General features: G+C 44.5%; 1 protein-coding gene across 1 annotated transcript in view; it reads left to right on the top strand.

Annotated features, from left to right (window-relative positions):
* Nucleotides 1-9,320: 9,320 nt before the first annotated feature.
* The window catches only part of TFCP2L1 (transcription factor CP2 like 1), a 35,851-nt gene continuing 24,968 nt past the window's right edge, over nucleotides 9,321-20,203 (top strand). The window contains exons 1-2 of the mRNA XM_063400844.1: nucleotides 9,321-9,564; nucleotides 13,726-13,877. Coding sequence (XP_063256914.1) covers nucleotides 9,503-9,564; nucleotides 13,726-13,877 — 214 coding nt within the window. The 5' untranslated portion in view covers nucleotides 9,321-9,502. The remainder of the gene's footprint in view (nucleotides 9,565-13,725; nucleotides 13,878-20,203) is intronic.

Below are 20,203 nucleotides of genomic sequence, written 5' to 3'. Positions count from 1 at the left end.
GATGACTTAGGGCAAAGGACAGCCCACAGGCTGAAACAAAGCCTCAGACCATCACAGGGGTGACAGCAGAAGTTACCTTTATTAACAGCACATTTTTCACTGAAAGCTCATAGTCTGAGTGTTCTCAATTCCCTGCTGCTGAGGTGGGAGAACACCTGCTGTGCCACCCACAGCCTCCACCAAGAAACATCTCCCCATATCATCATGTTACCTAGTGTTTGATTCCTAGATCTGGGCAGTTAGCACACTGCTCAAGGAGGCCATCCCTCCCCTTTTGTAAATATTATCACATGTGGCTTTTTGTTCTGGAATTCCCCATGGATTCCAAGTCATGCTGTACACTGGCACCAATGGTTTGGACAGTTCTTCAATGAAGTTTATGCTTGGATTGTTGGATTAAAAACTTACACATTTACTCACTGTTAAGGTTCAAACAGTCCAAACAAGAAACCCATGGGAAGAAGAACTCCAGAATAATTTATTTTATGCTTTTGAAGAAAAAAGCACAGGAGGCAAGTAAAATGATAAATCTAAGTGCTAGCCACTTCAAATAAATGGAAACTATTGAAAAGCAGCTATGATGATTAGATATAAATCTGACTGCTTGACACTACTAAGTAGATGATGTCACTTTGGGTTTACTCTATTTATTTATCATAAAAATAACAGTGCTGTCTCACCATTAATAATCTCCATGACGGCTACTCCTCACACCAGGTGTTATGAGCTGGACATTGCTGGATGCACTCAGCTTCCCCTTCAGTGTTACCACCTCACTTCTGTTTGTGTCAAGAAAAGACCCTTCCCAAGAGATGGTTATAAATTGTGACCAAGTTTCTTAACCTTGTTTTGATAAATGAAAGCAGATGTTTGGCCAGATTCATCTGATTCATCCTCAGTGGTTATAGCAATGGGATCTCACTGGCACAATCCAGGGAATTCAGCATGCTGTGAACCCTATACTAAACAAATATTTATATTAAGTCAAATAAGGAAGACAGAACTACACTGTACTACAGCCTTAGCCTGTTTCACACTAGTATTTGTATTTTTCACATCTTTAGTCTATCTACAATAACCTGTCTTCAACCACAAATTTATTTTACGATGGGCAACATGTATCTGTTGCACAAGGCTCTTGATTGAATTATTCTGTGGTAACACAGTTGTTTAGCTGATGCCTTATAAACAGACATCTCAGGAATGGTTATTCCATTCCCTGCTCAGGGGTCAGCTAAGAGCAAATCCACGTTGAATATCAGAGTCAGAGGAACCCGTGTCCTGAGATGAACCAGCAAAATTGTTTTATGGACAGAGAAAGGTTGCATTTATATGAACATATGCAGAGGTTGGGTAGTAACTTTGTGTCATCCTGGCTCTAGAGAGGGGAATGAAGATGGTTCGTGTGTTAGACTTTTTAATCTCAGTTGATTGATTGCCAATTCATCTGAGGCAGTTAATTTGGAGAATGATTTGGAGAAGCTGGTGGGATGTCTGTCTCAGGACATAATTATTTCTGTCATTCCTTCCTCGAGCTGAAACTAAATATTGGTTAATTGGCACTGATTGGTTAAAGTAGAACAATAGAAAAAACTTCCTCGGAAAGGCTGCGCCTGTCTTTGCTATGAAATACGGGAGTGCTTCTAGTCTGAGACCAAATCCTACTGAAGACAGCAGTTTCTGCTGGGTACAGTGAGCTTTAATTATATCCTTGGTATCTGTTGTCTCTTTGGTCCAGCTGCTGTTCGACAGTCAGACCTAGAGGAGGCAAGAAACGGGTCATTGTTGCCATGCTGTAGCCAGCAGTACTGAATACTGTGCATCTGAACTGCTGCTGACCTCCCCCAACTACATCATGGGAAAAGCTAAAATAATGGCCCCCAGGAGGGCTGTGCACTGAGGTTAGTTATTGCACTACGAAAACAAACTCACAAGCCTTCTTTTGCAAGTGAAGATGTAGCAGTTTTGTGCTTTGGTCACTGGGATTGTCCTATTTGAGGGTATTTGTTACTGTTTGTGCCCTCAGATGCTATCCCATTCCTTTCTGGGAAGTCTTTATGCACAGCACAAGAATACCTCAGCTGGCAGATGATTTGTGTATTGAAGAGACTTGAAATTTGGAAACAACAGTGTTTTAAACCACTGCCCTGGATTGTGTGGGAAGATGCTGAAATTGTGACATTTCTATTGGTTGCACTCACTATTGGACTCACTAGTGTAAAGTCATATCAATGTGCCCACTGTTATGTGGAAAATAAAGCCTCTAGGTTAGATATTAGGATATAAGGAAAAGGTTCTTCCCCCAGAGGTGACTGAACACTGGAACACACTTCCTGGGGAAGTGGTCACAACCCTGAGCCTGGCAGAGCTCAAGAAGTGTTTGGACAATGTCCCCAGGCACACAGTGTGATTCTTGGGTTGTCCTCTGCAGGAACAGGAGCTGGACTCGATGATCCTTGGGCATCCCTTCCAGCTCTAGATATTCAGTGTTTCTGTGGTTCTTCCACTTGCACTTTTTTTGACATTCTTGTAACTCCACTACTTTTTGTCAAACAGTTCTTAAGTTTATCCCTGGATGTGTAAGAAGAAAGATGTGAAATCACAGACTTCAGTACTACATGTCCCATCTTGAAAGAGATGGCTTCTCCCTGGTCCTGCTGTATGGCTGCTAGGGAGAGCTGGAACTCACCACGCTGGGATTTATTCACACATCCATCACTGTCTTGGTGATGTCAGTTTGCCCTCGACTTTCCTGCAGTGTGAGATGACTTGCTCATTACCCAGTGGTGATGGGATATTTGCACGTGTAAGGTGCATCCACACTCTGTGCCATCATATGAAGTTAATACAAATGTATTAGCTCATTAATACAATTGTGTTAACTTGCCCCACAGGACTTGTAGAGACAAGAGATGACACCTTGTATAAGCAGGAAATCTGGGATATCCTGGGGGAGAAAGGAATATTGAGGAAATAAAAGCATTTGTAACTAGCAGTAGAGGTCACTCTCCCCTCACCTCACCTTACCCTGCAGGGAACATGGGAGGCTTTATTACTTGACTTGGGAATTGCTGTGCAAACACAATAAAAAAGAGTCTTAGAATTTGTTTATAAAAATTAAGGGAATAACATGTTATTAGAATAATTGTACAAATTAGTGTCATTGCAAAATTGCTTTTATGTACAAATATTCCAGTTGGGAATAATTACAGTTAGAGTACATGTAGCTAATAAAAGAAAACCACACTCCCTTTTCCAGTCCATCTTCTTCTTAGTTACGAATTTGTGTGAATCATCTAACTATAGCATTTCTATAAGAAAAACCTTGTTTGATGGAATCTTTACACTGAAGCAAAAAAAAAATTATTATTATTATTATTAATAATAATAATAATAACAATAATAATAATGGCCAATGTTTTCTTGTACTTTGAGTTTTTAAACATAGTCTTTTTGAAGGACTATGATCTTGTAGCTTTAAGCTGTGATTCTGCTTAAGTACTAAGCATTCTCTGAGGGACTATTGAAAGGTGTTTTGAGCACATGAAGGATCTTGTTTTCCTCTCAAGGAATTTAAAATGTCTCTAAAGCGTTCCAGGGGAAATGAAAGACTGTAATGTTTTCATGCTTTGTGCTGTCCTACAACAGATACATGCCCTGGGGTGGAGCATTTGAGCTCTTTCTACATGCTCAACTGTGTCTAATAATTATCCTAGAATTATTTCATGTCTGGAGAGTTTACATTGGAGAGGATGTGACTACTTGACACTGTTACTTTGCCAGCTCAAGATTATAATAAAGCCTTTCCTCTAGAGTTAAAAATAACCACTTTTCAGCTGGCTTTTGCATACAAGTCTCACTGGGGCAGGGCAGCGCATGCAGTAGAGCAGCATGCAGAGCTTTTACCATGAGTCTCTTCAGGAAGTGGGAAGCTGTGGACATCCCACATGTGCTAGGGTATTATATGTGTGGTAAAGACCTGGACATTGCCTTGAGCAGGAAGGGGACTGTGGGACATATAGACTAAAACCTGGCTCAGGACCATAGTACCCCTTGCAGGATTTCATAGACTTGCAGAAATGTTGGTGGGAAGTGACCTCTGAATGTCTCTAATCTAAACTCCACCTCAAAACAAGGCTGGAGCTTACACTGGATTGCATCGACCATGGCTCTGCTGCTGTTAACTTGAACACCTCCAAGGATGGAGATGCCACAGCCTGTCTGGTAGCCTGTTCCAGTCCTCTGGTGAGGAGGTTTTTGTTAATGCTCAGTCTAATCTCCAAGAGACAGCTTGTGGGCATTGCCTTGATCACTGCTGCTAATGAGAAGTCCTTGGCTTCACCACCTTTTTTAATGCCTTTGCATAGTGGGCTGCTATTAGGACCTGTCTTGACCTCATCATCCTCAGACCCAGCAAGCCTAATGCCTTCAAGCTCTCCTCACAGGAGAAGTGCTCTGTGCCCTGAGTGTTTCGGCAGTTCACCTGCTGGATCCTGTCCAAATTTTCCACCCCGAACAGGAGGCTCAAACAGGTGCAGTTCCACCAACACCAAAGAGAAGGGGCAATAGCTTTCCTTGATCTCATGCATTGCAAGGAGCAGTTTGTCTCATTTTTGGCAAGGGGAAACTGTTGTTTTGTGCTTAATCTTTCAAGAAAACACTTGGGTCCTCCTCAGCAGGGCTGCTCTGCAGTTGGTTGGTTCCCAGCCTGAACTTATGCATGGGGTTATTCCAGCTTGGTGCAGTGTTTTGCATGGCTCTGCAAAACTTGGAGATTTCTCGTGGCCTCAAGATTCCCAAGGTCCCACTGATCAAAGCAGTGGTGCTCAATATGCCAATCACCCCACCCAGTTTGGTGCTGCCTGCAAATCTCCAGAGGGAGTCTTCTGCCTTTTGTTCAGGCTTTTAGGACTCCCTTTCCATAAGCAGAGACACAGCCTTAGTCTGTGGGATCTACGGACTAGACATCTCCTGGCACCTCATCTGCATTCCCACACCCACCCTTGGCAAAGCTGGCTGAAGCAGTCAGTTCCTGCTGCAGCCTGGCTCCTGGCCTCTCCTTTCCCTGCTCTTCTCTCACTGCCAGTGCTGACACCAGTGTTTGGGGCAGGGTGGCAGACCAGGCTGATGGGCGGATGTGGGATACACTCAGCCATCACAGATATTTTTGGCCCAGCTACTATTTTTCAGCTGTGAAGCAAAGCTTCCTCGGGCAGCAGAGCTGTGAGCAGAGCTGGCTGTTGTCAGCTCTGAGTGACGATGCTGCAGCTGCTGCCACTGCTGCCCACCAAGCACTGGGCAGTGGCGGTGCCCTGCTCTGTTCCCTGGTGTGTGGGAGGGTGTGATGTGTTCACGCCGCTCCGGCCAGGACAGGAGCGCAGCGCGGACGGTGACCTCGGGCACAGGGACCGTAACTAACCCCAGTCATGTTCTGGGCACAGCTGTTTGCAGAGTCAGTGTCTGCTGCTGGCCAAAAAGTACATTACTTTTTTTTCTGCTGTTGTTTTTTCTTTTCCTTTTTTTTTTTCAAGTCATGTGCAGCTTTCCTACTCTCTTGCAGCAATGTAAACACAGCTACTGTGTGTCCCAGCTATTGCAGCCTGTAGTTCACAATGAGACAGCCAATGCCAATAGATGTATAATGAGCATTTAAAAAGCACTTATTTTGTCATCCTATCATCCATCTTCCTCATTGTGTAAATTTTTTTTTTTGTTTCCACAACAAAATTACTTTAAAAGAAATGTTCACCAGGAAGAAAGAAAATTTTGATTCTGGTGATAAAATCAGGACAGTCAAAATGATTAATATGACATTGGGGAGAGCTCGCAAATGAGGCTTAATTTCTGTGGCAAAAAGACCTCATGGATACATCAGTGCTATGTTGTGCCTGGAAATTTAGTGGCAGCTGGAAATTTGATGGTGACCTCTGATAAGTAAGAAAATGGTGAGGGTTTTTAATGAATGACTTGAATAAGAAAATAAGCCAGTCTGTGTGGTATTCTTCCTGATATTTGTTTTGCTATTAAGTTGAGTTAATGTGGTTCTCATTGTGTCAGGATGATTGTGTTGACAGCACATCACGACATATGAGCATCGAGGCAGTTTGACTGTCAGGGAAGGGGACACATTGCTTCACACTCACGAGGTACAGCATGGAGGTGACTTTAGTAAGATGGCATTTGGAAGCCTTTGCAGGAGACGTCAGAGATTGTAAAGATAGAAAGAGTCCTGGTGAGCTTCTTTGCTCTCCTCTGTCCAACTGGCCACAGGACCTAAACTAATTCCTTCCCCCCACCCCTTTTTTTTGTGTGTGTGTGAAAATTAGTCTGCAATTATATCTAGAAAATGGGGATGGCGGGAGGTGGCTTTAACCACAAAATTTGGGAAATTTACACTCATGGTTGATTACATTCAGTGCAGTCTGCTCTTAGCCTCACTTTATTAATTTGCAGTGTTTATTGTGTGTCTTCTTGTATCTTTGTTGTGAGGTTTGGGAGCATTTCTTATGAAATGTTGATTTTCCATGTGAGAATTTATAGACCATGTTTGAGTCACCTGTTAATCTTCCTCTTGTAAAACCAAAATAAGCTCTGTGTTTCTGTCAGTATAAGGCACACTTTCAAGACCTTGTTAATTCTCAGTTCTTCCAGTTCTGTTTATTCTTTCTTGGCTGTAACACCACAACTACATTCATACTCCTGGTGGTAGCCACTGCCCAGAGCTTCTGTTCAGTAGAGGGCAATGGGAACCCAGGCTGATTTCCATCTGAAAAGTGGACCAGCATGGAATAGATGAGGAGACCTTAAAGGCCAGTGTGCCACCTGTGAAAGCCTGGACATGGCACAAACCAGCAGTCCCAAACCCTGTCAAAGGCAAAGCAATGTTGTTGTTTTTTTTTAATTTAGAGCAATAAGGGTGATGTAAAAGCTGTTCCTTTCTACATTCATAATATTGCAGTTGATTAAAACCTCAGGTTTCCAGTCTTTTCTAGTTTCTGGTGCCTTCAGTGTTTTCCAGAGAAAGTTGAGCAAACTTAGCCAGTCACAGCCCAGTCACATTTCTTGGTTATCTTGCAGAGCCTCCTTCAGTATAACTCCCCCAAGTATCCTCAAGTCAAAGGCAAGAAACCTGCGAGCTAAAATACACAGAAAGGCAACACAAAAGGTACATGCTGACTGTTTTTTCTGAGAGTATATTCAGTGCTTGGGTGACCATCCTAGTAAGTCTCTGCAGCTCATTTCAGATCCCTGCAGTTCATTCAGATTCTATGGTCTGTGCATTAGGAGGGAGGTGGAGTAATCCCTGAATAACCTTGACTAATGCCATAATGACCTAATGGCAGCTTTTGGAAGCTCTTTGGTACTGTATAATGTTCACTCTTGATCCTTTATCTGGGGCTTTGTGAAAATCGCTAAACTGTTAGACTTCCCAGAAGCAACTCAGATGTTTATGATGGAAGTCATAAAGGTATAGAGATGTCTGTTTCTTTTCAGTTTCATGCAAGTGAAGCATTTCACTTCTTTTACAGATCTGTAGCCATCTCTAGAGTGTTATAATTCTCACATCCCTCTAGCCCCTTGGCTAATGGGAACACTGTTCTTCCAGAGCAGAAAGGGAACTGAATATGTGACTGTGTCTCAGTCACTTCACTGCAAATTCTGTTAGTTTGGTTCCAGGTGCTGAAAAGCTTATCAAAACCTCTTGACTCTCCAGTGAAGCAGATGAAAGATGTTTCCCACTCAGTGCTTAGCTAAAGGGATTGCAACCAACAGTGAAGCAGCAGAATGAACTTTTGGACTGAACTCACTGGCACACTACTTGGATTTCCAGGTACAAACATCCACAGTGAATGACACTTGTTTTTTAAATACCTTTTATACCTTTTTCCAACACAAAAAGTATCCTAAGGTAGCATTACCTTAAGTAGAAAAATCCATCAAACATAATATTCAATCAGTCCCTTTTAATCATATGATCAAAGTATTTTACCATGGCAAATTGAACAAGCATCTAAAATGAGAGATGAAAAGCAGTCAGCACAGCAAAGAAATAACTTTGATCTGGGAGGAAGTAGGAGAGTAAAGGGAGGTTTGGGTGAGAAAGCTGTGATGGAGAAGACTTCTTCACTGATGGGTTGTGTTAAGATAAGAGGAAGAGCAGATGCTGGGAGCCCCAGAGGGGAGCACAGGAAGATTTGGCCTATTTGATGTGGTGGGTTCTGAAGGCCAGGAGAAGGTATTTGATGCTGTGGTACAAACCTCTGCACTGGGGAAAGAGCAGCAGTTAGACCAGCAAATGGCTGAGATTTCTTTCAGGAGAGGTAGACAAGGAACAAAGAAGTCTTTTTCTTCATCAGATTTGGCTTAGAAAGGAATAGGAAGGACAGGAACATTTAGAAGACAGAGCTGCTGCCAGAGTTTCTGTAAAATTAATTAGTAGATTTCACCTTATTTTCTATATTCATCAACAGGCTAGAGTGGAAATGAGTGGGATTATTTTAAAGTGATTTTCACTCCAACATATGTACTTTATAGAAAGATAGTAAAGAAAATATATCATGCCAGACTTGATGGGATCCTTTGTTTCATACAGTGTGGCAATTTACTTTTACATTGGACTTCATATTTCCCCAGTAGGTGCAGCGAAATACTCAAACTGTGGAAGGATATTTACTGTTTAGAGAAGTCCTTGGACAGCTCAGCACACTTTGCCTTGTTTCTCTGTCCAAGAGCTATATATAGTCTTTGCTTAATCAAGGTCTCAGATGTTGTGAGCAGAGCTAAATATTTTCTAGAGTATAGAAAAGATAACTCCAGCCGTTTTGCTGGAGTTCTGCAATTTGAAATGGAAAAGAAACACATTTCTCTGTACTGTGTGGGGGAGTTGAGATAGGAAAGACAGGGGGTTTTCAAATGGGCAAGGGGTGAGTTTAGTCGCTGAAACTTTTCTTCACCCACCTCCTGTGGCAAACCTTGCCTCTTGCTCTCTCGGTTGGAAAATACCCCCGACACAAAGGTCGCATTACCATGAGGCACAGGGCAGTGTAAGAGACAGCACTGAGCTAAAGCCATCAGCTGTCGTTCATTTAAAGAAAACAGGGACCTCAGAGGAACCTGAGCAGGGCTTTCATTCACACCGGTGTCGGATGGAGCGGCTCGGTTTAAAGCACAGCCCAGGGGCCAGCGGGCGGCCCCACTCCTCGCCCCGCGGCCCCTCAGGGCCGGCTCCGCGCCAGGCCCGTCCCTCGGGGCCGCGCTCCGCCCCGGGGCTGGCGGCCCGTGCCCGCCGGGCCGGGGCTGGCGCTGGGGCGGGCCGGGGGAGGGCTCGCCCGGCTGCGGCGCCCCGGCCCGGCCAACCCGCGCCCGCCGGGGCTGAGCCATAAAAGCGCCGGGAGCCGGCGGGACCGCGGCTCCAGTTGGCGGCAGCCGTGCCGGGCAGCCGTGGGGTGGGCAGCGCGGCCGCCGCTCCGCAGCGCAGGGACCGCCGCCGGCCGCCCCCAAGATGCTGTTTTGGCACACGCAGCCGGAGCATTACAACCAGCACTCGACCGGCAGCTACCTGCGGTGAGTCCCGGGCGGCGGCAGCCCTGCACGGGTGGATGTTCGGTCGGGTGTCCCCGTCCCGCGGCCGCCCGCCCGCCGGCACTGCCGGTGCCCCGCCGGGCGCTCCTCTGTCTGAGAGGAGCGCCGCTCCCTCTCTCTGAGAGACCATTTGCCTTTTTTCCTCTCTTATTCCTTCTTTATTTTTTAGCGCCTGGTTAAACAGCTCTTTACAGCGTTGCTTTATTGCGTGTGCCGGGTTTCCTCTGCTCCGGGCTGGGGTAGCGCAGCTCCAAGGGAGGAGCAGCGGTGGAGCGCTGTCAGAAGTCTGCGGAAAACGCCTGCCGGCAAATTGAGAAGGCACCCAGTTTTCTGGGGATGGGATTTCTTTCTCTGCTTTTTGGGACGATGTGTGGAGGCGCAGAATTTCACTTTCTGAACTTGCCTAAACCAGCTTTTTCCTGCCTCCGCACAGTTGCGTTTAATTAAATGTGCCTAATTTAAGTACAAGGGCTGCTAAACAATAGTCTGTGACATGTGTAGCACAAACCCGTGTTTCTTGCTTCCAAACGATGTCAAAGCAGGCAACTTTGGGAGTTCCCTTTTTGTTGGGTGCTTGTGAATTATTTGCTCTGTGAAGATGTAAAGCTCAGCCGTCAGCTGGTGTCGATTGCCGGAGTGGGATTTTGCTGAATTGTGGCGGTGGAGAACCTGGCTGTGGCCCAAGAACCCTGACTTTCAAATGTACCCCCAAATAACCACTCTTGAGAGAACATTGAGTTTGTCTGGGGAAGCACTTCGAACGCAGATAATGCTTCCCTTTCAAGGAGACACGCGATCTTGACTATTTCTGTTGCCTATCAGTGTACTTGCAAAGGAATTTTATTTTGGATTAAGTAATAATCTTCCATTATCAAATGATACAATATTGGGAGATTCTTGCCTTCTGGCAGCTTTTCAGTTTCTTTGTACAAGATTCTTCATCTCCTCCCTCTATGTCAATAACTCAATTTCACAACATGTATGTGGCAAAAGTCTTGTTCTCTCTTGCTTTGCACTTGTAAATCTGATTAATTTAGGGCAGTGAAAATGATACCAGCAGAGGAGCATCAGCATTGGTGCTTGTGCATATTCTTTAGAGAGTGTTTACGGTGGTCAATTTTGTAGCAGAAGTGCTACAAGATCACAGGTCTGAGTCAGGTTTCACTCCACAGTTTAAATTCCGTTTAATGGACCAGAAAACACATTAGCTTATGTTTGCTGGCTTGATAACCTGGGGGATAAAGGATACCTGTTTGGTCAGGAAGGCTGCTGGAATGGAGGTGACCTGTTGGTGTTTCAGGAACAAACTTAAGCTCTAGTGCGTATCTGCCTCTGTGAACATGGTGGGTTTGATCTGGGATTAAAATCTCTACAACCACTTCTATGGCAACAATGCCCTCAGGTGTTTCAGGGAAGAGAAGGTTCGTTGAACAAAACCTTTAGGTTTTTATGTAGGGATGGCTAATTCTGGCCAATTTACTTGCACGAGAATGTGTCAAGACATACATTTTTTTGAGCAGTGCCTTTCTGGAGGCTTTCAATAGCCCCTTGTAGTGACTGCACAAGAAACTGAAAGTACAATATTTGAAGTTGCTGTAAGAAAAGTTTGTGTAAGTTATATTTGGCAGAGATCAAGAGCTTTCTGTGTATTTCAGAAATCGGTATAAGTTCTGCTGTGCCTCAGTGGTATTTGTTGCTAGAGCAAGAAGATACTACAGAAAAATTCTTGAAAATTTTCATTCATTTTTTTATGAAAACCTAGTACGTGTTTTACTCTCTGTTCTGTCAGCTGAGTGAACTCTCAAATAACTTTTTCTCCTCCCAGGTATGCAACTTGTTGTTTAAGACCAGAACTGTAAACCCCTGTAGCATAAGGGTGAAAATCGAAAGAGTTTTAAGGAGTTCAAAATTTTTTTTTTTTTTTAAGCATAGGAACTGTTGTAAAAGCCTGTTTTTCCCTAAACTTGATTTGCAACTCTTGAGTGAAGAGTTGAATAAGTGTTGTGATGGCTTATATACTTATAACTTAAAAATCATTTTGACCTCATTCTAAGTTCCAAACACTTATAAAAAAGTCAGATGTTTAAGAAGGTCTTGACCCAAAGCAATTATACCACAGGCCATTAGTTCAAATGCTCTAGGAATAAAGATACGATTAAGTTGTGTGGCTTCATTAAAACTTTAATATGGTGAAGCTTTCCATAAACCAAGTCATGGATTCCTCCGTGCTTGCAGAATTCAGCGATCAGACAGCTGTGCTGGCAGGTGTAGGAGTGCAAAGAACCTGATGTGAAATACAGTGTTTAAATTTTGACTTTGCCTTGCCTAAATTTCTCGGCTGTTTCAGGTGAGTATATGAGTATATGTACAAATTCCTCACCCCAGCTGTTAAACCCACATCTTATGCACTCTTTCTGTCGAACTGCAGAAGTTTTTGGGAACTGTAGGTTTTGACCTGTTCTCGTCTATAAAACCACAGGCATTCAGAGAGCCTTGTGCTGATGAGCAGTTAGGAGCAAATGTTGGCATCTGGGCTGAGTGAGATGACTCCAGAGCAGTATCAGATCCTGCATGTGTGTGGAGCAATGCTGTCTATTTCAGAAATCTACTGCAGGCATTTCTGTCACTTCATTACTGTAGTAAATCATCACTAAGGAAAAAAAAAAAAACCTCTCTGTGGCAGCAGTTAGGCAAGAGCTGTGATTATGTCAGTAATGCCAGGAAGCAAATGGGGCTGGATGCCTTCGAGTGGCTGATAATATTGAGGGCGTGGGGTTGGAAGAGAGAATGGAAACAGAGATGGGTGTTTCTTTTCTCCTGTCTGCATCTGGAATGGCACAATTTGCTCTCTGTCATTGTTTTCCTGTAAACAGGAGTACCTGTGTTTGAACCAGGCACTTGAGCAGGTTGCTCTAAACTGCTGCACTGTTTCACTGATGACCTGGGTAGCCTTCAAGGTTGTGAGTGCTATGAGTGGATCATTAACTGAATAGGCAAGGAGAAAATTCTTAATGCCCTTTCAGGTTCGTGCCTGTACATGCTGGATGGTTTTTCTTAGAGCATTTTGTGTAGGGGGTTGTCTAAAGGAGCAGAGCTGCAGCCTGTGTAAAGAGAATCTCGAGTCTTCACACATCTGGAAGAAATAGAGGAGAAAAAGAATCACTCATTCTGAATTGTCACCGTGTTCAGTATAATCCTCCTAATTTGGAAGGATATTAATGTTTTAAGTAGGTGGACACAATGGTCAACAGTGTTAGTGGCATAGGAAAGGCTAAAGTAATTCTTCAGTATCAGATAGGCTGAGATAAGGATGCTTATTCCTGACATCTCATTTTGTACTAATCAACTGATCATTTGTTGAGCTCTCAGCCTTGCTAATACCAGTTCTGCTTGAGGATTAGTGTTGAGTTGGGATCAGCCTGAGAGTAAATCAGCAGGCAAGTCAGCATTTTGTAAAGGGAGAACTGGGCTGTGTGCAGGTCCTAGTGGAGCTGCTCCCACACACCCCTGTGTGCATTTACAAAGGTAGCCCAGTGCTGACTTAAGAGCTGTGTGATTCTTTGAGACCAGGTTTATTAGAATGCAGGGAGATATTATGAGTCAATTAATCAAGCCGTTCATGCCGTCATTTACCTGAACATCTCCTTTGTACACCAGAGCTGTGTCTGCCTCTCACCCATGGCTGCTACTTGAAGACATTTTACTAATCTGACATTCAGCTGTCAAAATGCCCTTTCTTCCTTTTTTTTTTTTCCTGAAAGGCTTTCATCTGAGAACCTGAGAACTCTTAATCAAATTTGTCCGCAAGGATGAAGGATCTATTTTTGATACTTTTTTTCCTCATTAAGAAGATTGCTTAACTGCGAAGTAAATCTGATTTATTTCCTAAAAACTGATGTTAATTCTCAGACATACTCTGTTTTGCCAGTGCTGTGTTCTCTTGTGTGCAGTGCTGATATCCTAGCTGCAGAAGTTGCCTGGTTACATTAAGCAGGCAAAATTCTTCCTCTTTTAGGAATTTTTAACCTGGTGTTTCTCCAGAGACCACCCCCGTTACCTCAGATCATGAGAACCAAATGTAGATTGAGGTTAGGATAGTCCATGAGCTCTTTGCAAGTGACTGTTGTACCTTGTGCCTTGCAGAGATGTCCTTGCGCTGCCGATCTTCAAGCAGGAAGAGCCGCAGCTGTCTCCGGAGAACGATGCCAAGCTGCCTCCCTTTCAGTACGTCCTCTGCACAGCCACCTCCCCCGCCGTGAAACTGCACGAGGAGACGCTGACCTACCTCAACCAAGGTAGGATCTGCACTACACTGAAGGAGAGGGTATTTCCTGGGAACAGTACATGGGATTAATCCCGTACTTTGCCTTACTGGGAGGGCAGAGGGATGGGAAAAGAGGGGTAGAACTGGGGAGGGGGGTGGAGGAAAGGAGGAATATTTAATTTCCTGCATTTGGGTAGTGGATTATCAACTATTTTAAAGTAACAAAGTACCACTGATTTAACTGTTGACTTAAGGCAGTGTTATAGCATGCACAGTTCCCTGTGGCAAACTACTGTCTTGATCTCAGCTTAAGCTGCAGCCTCCTGCCTTCATCTCGCAAGGCCAGATTGATGAAGCAGATGGGCCAGCTTGGACTGGGGAGGGCTCTCACCACTGCAAGTCCCCCGGCACTGCTGGAGGGCATAGCTGGGGAATGATTTAGCAGGTATCCAAGGGCTGCTCTGAGGCTTGGGCAGAGTGACATCTCTCCCACAGGCTGGCTGGTGCGGCTCTGCTCAGTGCCTAACTTGATAAGTTGCCAGGGTTCAGTGCAGCAAGGTCCTCTATAGCTGACCTCACAGACGAGTTCATACTCCTGGATAAACAAACACTTGTTTTCCCTGTGTTCTTTTATTTTCCCCCTTTGGCAGCATTTGTGCAGTCACATCTGTGGTTGGTGTTTTGCTGTCACTTTGCAGCATCTCCTGTGCGTGGGTCTTGAGAGGATCAGACATCTCCATGCACAGATTATGCTAAAACATATTTATGCTTAGTTTCTGCCAGGCTGTACAAAAGGGCCTAACAAGAAGGCTGTCTGCCCTCTTACTGAGATCCTCTCCTGCTTCAGGTTACTGCTCCAGCTCCTCAAGCTTCATGCACTGAACAGGATGCTCACTTCAGTGCCTCCCTGGATAGGTTTCTCTTAGTGCTAGTAGAAATCACAGCCCTCACCTCCCTTGGACTCAGACCTCGGGTGCAGCTGGCTGCTGGGTCTGTGTTGGTGGCTGGTAGACCCATAGAACCCTCTCTGAAAGACCAGTGAAGCACTGCAGGCTCTACCCAAGGAGCCAGGTATTTCCTGTCATGTAAGCTGGTGCTGTTTTGTCTCTCAGAATCAAAAGATACTCGGGATATGTGACTGTGTCATCTCAGTTTATTCATCTAAACACAGCAGATCCCAGGAGGTTACAATGGGGTTTATCAGTTGTGAGATTGAGATGAATCTTCATATGAAACAATTCTTTCCTGTGGTGGAATAAAAGATTTCTTTTTAATGAAAATCTGTTGACAGCCAAATATTTTAGCATATGTGAGGCAGTGTCTACTTTTTTTACCTTGGCAGGGAAAAGTTAGACAACTCTTAATGCAGTACCATGAGTTTTTAAAAAAACTGTGTGAATGAAGCAGTCCACGTTTTCCTTTGCACAGAGTAAGACTGTTACTGCCTTTTAGACAGACCATGTTGTGTTAGGCTTTGTTCTGCTTACTATTGCAAGGAGTTGTCTATTGCTACATCCTGACACTGCTTCCTGCTTCATTGGCATTTCCTGGATATCATCTGTCTTTCATCCCTCAAGGTGGAATGTGTCTTTGCAGAATACACCCTGAAGAGCATGAAGCTGGGCAGGGCTGGAGGAGCAGAGCAGGGATGAGGGTGGCAGGAGCTGTGCAGAGGGGCTGAGTTGGGAAACTGTCGTGTCCAGTTTCTGTTAGTGGGCTGTTGGTGAGAACATTGCCATGGGTTAAAAAGGGATGAGGACTCAAAGGCTCTGTCAGAAAATTGATACCCTTAGTAGAGTTGCGTTCTATGAGCTTGAGGAGGTGCGTGAAGGGGACCTCAAGGCAGCTGAGGTTTCTGGAACCAGTGCTTGTGGCGTGGGAGAAGAACTAACTTCAAGGCTCTGTGATGCAGCTACAATGCCACAGCCATCTCGTGAAGCAATTTAACACCATTCCCTACACCTTATCAGCTTGTGCTGGCTGTAACCAAAGGGATGCCTCTTGCACCTTAACCTCTCTCTATGTTTACCATGGATTGACCAAGCACTGTTACATAAAACTTCCCTTCTTGAGTGTTGTGATGGATTACTTCAACAAATTATAGCTTCATAAATGAATGTCCCTCTGCCCTGCCTGTGTGTCAGTCATGGCTGGCTTGTAGTAAGGTAGATACAAAGACACAGTGGCTGTCCCAGCACCAAAGAAGCAATTCACATCCAGTGTGTTTACTTCCCCAAATTGTAAGTGAAGGGTTTGGGGTTTTCTGCTTGCTAGGTGATTCTTGTCACTTGCTGTTCAAATGTTCCTTCTCAGCTTTAGCTCTTCGCCACTCAGTTACTGACCTTTTGCTGCTCTGAAGCAGCTCTGCTTCCTGCCCTGAAACATTCTCCACACATGACTTGTTCTGTGGTGGTGAGTGGACCAGCTCAGGAATGTCCATATGCAGAACTGCATGGAAGAAAGCTCTGTCAGGCCTGACCTAGGGGCTGTGGAAAGCTGGAAGTACTGGGTAGCAAACTGAAGGCCAAGTTGCACATCAGAGATAAAAGATGAGTCAGTGGAGAGTTTTCACATGAGATCTGAAAAGACTTCATATGGACTAGAAAGGAGGACTGTCCAGTGGCTGTGTTTGTGAACAGGTGGGAGAGGGCTCTCGGCTTGTGGAGCATAATGGCTTCTCTTGAGCCTTGCTTCTTGCAGGATAGACCCAGAGGGATGGTTGGTAGTGCTGAGGAGGAAGAGGTCTTTGGCCTGGACTCTCCCCAAGGATAGAGGCTGAGAAGACTCTTGAGCTGGAAACCAATGTTTCAAAGTGTTTTCACCAAGGGGCAGGGGAAGTATTTGTGAGGGAGCATAACAGAGTGAGCTTAGCTGTTAGGTTGACTTGGGGACATTCAGCAGTGGCAGAGGCCCAAGTTTCTCTGCTCCAGTTTGAAACCATGAGTGCTCTCTGGCCACAACTCTAGAACCAGCCTGTAAATGAGGTAACTAGAGTCAAATCCATAGCTTGGTTTCCAAAGACTGACTCATTACACTTGTCCTTCCCGATCTCTTTCCCCCCCTGCCTTCCCACATTCCTTGGGAAACTGGAGCCAAATTGAACACAGTATTACTTTGCTGATCCTTAGGGCAGTTCCTTCATTAAGAGGTTTTTACTGGATCTCAGGAGGATTACTCATCTGATGGGACGAAGTACAGGCTTATTAGTATGGTGTCTCAATACCACTCCACCTTCAGTCCGTGTGACTGGTAAAGGTGCTGTCCTTGCACTGGAAGTTGCTGCTGGCATTGCTCCTTTGGTCAGGGATCACATCTGTCAACTATACTGTCCAGAAGTCTGCAGCACAAACATCCTAACATTTCTGGAACTAGCCTGCCTTTTAGCACTGTTTCAGTGTCTCTTGTGGACAGGGATTTTCAGACAAACAATCAACCAGCAACCATGTTACAAACCACTGCTTCAGCAAGATGTCTTGATGCAGTGCATATTCCATGGTCTGCAGTCATATGGGGTGTGGTTTGACCATGGCTGGTTGAAACCAGTTTCAAACAGGGACAGAAATGGAAGTAATGAAAGGTGGTTCCAGAAGTTGCAGCAGGAGGAATGTGGAGGAAACAAACACTGTGTACAGTAGATCTGAATGCTAATAAATGTGAGGAAATAAAGTAATTCTTTTAGAAAACAGAATGTCAAAAATCACAAAAACCTGAAAGTCATTGCCCGAGGGAATCAGCTTATAGTGCCAGAACCACATGTGGGCTGTGAGCTGTTCAAGTCATGATTTTATTTCATGACCAGTATTGGGCTGGCTCAGAGCCTCACATGTTAATTACTTCAAATAGAGAGAGGCTAAGTTTGGTGGCAGAGGGTCACTGAGAGCAGGCTGTGTGAGAAATCCAGCCCAGTGTCCCAGTGGTACTTCTGAGTAACTTGCCGTCATCTGCCTGTAAAGTTTTCTTGGGCTCTGTTCAGCTCTCCCAATCTGCAGTGTGTGACTTGTGGTTCTTGGCAGTGCAAAGATTTTAGTGTACAGATGGTTAGGGTTTGGAAGGCTGGACACCTCTGCTTTATGGTGTCTTCCAGGAGTCAGCCTTAGTGCCAGTCCTAGATGGTTCAGAAAACAAACACGCCAAAAACCCAAGCCATGAGGGAAAACTAGTTACATCTGAGAGAACTTGTGAGTTTGGAAGTGTTGCTGTAGAGGTGCATTAGCAAAAGATGCCTCATAAACCTAATGCTGGCTTAGTTTGAATCTGGATCACACCTAAACAAAAGCCCCAATTTTCAACCCCAGGGTGCCAAGGTGTATATCCAGGTTCAAGATACATATGCATAAACTGGTAACATTTTAAAGGGTGCTGCATTTAAAATCTGTTGGGTGTTGTCCTGCCTCAGCTCAACTGCAGATGTGCTCTGGTTGCTTCTCCAAAGAAAGGTGCAGGAAACACTGGGCAAGGAACAGCTGAAGAGGATGGTTTGGAGTAGATTCATAATGGTTTGGGTAGGAGATGAAATTGCTTACAGCAAGAGGCAAAAGGAAACCTTTGCCTCCCTTAAAAGTCTAAAGTTCAAATTTGGTTGTCTAATCTTCTACAGCCAGAGAACCCAGTTTTAAACTGAGATTTACAGTAAATGAAAAAAGCTGTTTTATATTGACGTTAACTCCTACGTAATTGAGTTTTTATGGGGTCACAACTGCCTGCATGTTTGTACTTTCCCTGGAACAGCTCTTTATTTGCCTAAATGAAGTGTAGAGAAGGCTGAGTGACCAGCTCTGGCTGGGTGTGCTTCTGGTTTAATTATAGCTCTGCTGATGGGGGTATTTTTGCTTTGTCGTGTGCTAGGAACTACCTCTTTCCCTAATAGTCACTGCCATCACTGACCTGGCCCTGAGCATGTGTGGGAGCTCTGCTGCTGGTGGCTTCTCCCATGTGGACAAACATGCGTGAGATCACAGACACAACAGTGGCTTTGTGTTTTTGGGACTGTGAGTACCAGGTGCTCCACCCATGCATCCTTTTTCCTTAATCATTATGGGGTGCCATACTGCTCCTTGACCCCTTTCCACTCTGTTCTTGGGCTTGGATGGCTTAAAAAATGACACAGCTAGTGAAGGTAATTTGTCTTTCCCATTTCTGAGAGTGGCTTTTGGTGTTTTTGGTTTTTGTGGTGCACTTCATCTTTGGAGATGGAATTTGTCTCCTGCCTGACTTTGAAGACAGCTCTGAGTAGGTTCTGGTGTCTCAGCTGAAGCCATTAATTGTGCTAGAAGCAATTTCCCCATATGTTTGGCAGCTCTGTCTTCACTTGGCAGCCCAGGATAAACAACCCTGTCTCCAAACCACACCATCCCAAAGCTCACTATGAATCTTGCTTCAGATGACAGGGCACCTCTGCGTAAGTAGAGCATCTGACTTCTGTTGTCCCTAGGAAGCTAGAATCTCAGTTGTCTTTTAACCAAGAGGCTGTTTTGTATTCTTTTTGTAGTCCTTTCTTCTGTTGCTAACATCTGGATGAAATTCAAACAGGATTGTGAACTTGCTGGATTGTAGCCTGTGCACAACTCCTACTGGAAGCCCCTAGACTGCGTTTTGTTCCCCCATAAATCTTCAATATCTGTGAAAAAAGGGAGTGCTCAGAAGTTCCTCATAATGTAGTAAGAAGTATGAAAATACTGGGAAGATTTTTTCCTTATATTCCACATGTTTTTTTACTTTACCCCATTATCCGTATCTATTTGAGATTCTATAATTATGACAAAGAATTTTTTGCCTGTGGTTTGACAGGATTTGATGTTTGTGTGAATGTTACTGTCAATATGAGATGATGTAGAAATTCTCCAATTAGCTTCCTCCAATTGTGTCCTAAAAGATCACATTTTAGGTAGCAGTAAGAAGCTTGAAAAATACTGTAGGTTTGATATGATTAGCTGTTTTTGTAGGAGTAATGCACATTTTTCTAAGAGAATATACATTTTTTTCCTAAAGAGATAGGAAAAAAAAGCACCTTTTGTTTTCTCCCAGTTGCTTCCTACCAAGCATTTATTATGTGTTCCTGAAACTAGACAGCAAGCAGTGAGATTCCTCCTGTCCCAGCTTGGTGACACGTTTGTGACCAGTGTGGAAGGTACAGTCAGCTTTGATCCCATCTCCTTCCCTGCCCTGTGGCAGCAGCCACAGGTGGGAATGGGGCTTGCTTCTCCCACTTTCCTGTTGCAGAAATGTGGTGAGGGAAGGGTCTTAACCTGAGGGCATCTAAGGGAGCTGCTAGGTGGGGTCAGAAGTCATACTCAGCACTTCTGCATCCCTTGTCAGCACCCTCACCCAGGACCATTCTTTTTAGTTATCTGAAACTCA

The sequence above is a fragment of the Prinia subflava genome, chromosome 6 (assembly GCF_021018805.1).
Source record: "Prinia subflava isolate CZ2003 ecotype Zambia chromosome 6, Cam_Psub_1.2, whole genome shotgun sequence".
NCBI classification, from domain to species: domain Eukaryota; kingdom Metazoa; phylum Chordata; class Aves; order Passeriformes; family Cisticolidae; genus Prinia; species Prinia subflava.
The sequence above is the reverse complement of the archived record's forward strand: the minus strand, read 5'-3'. Positions and strand labels throughout refer to the sequence as shown.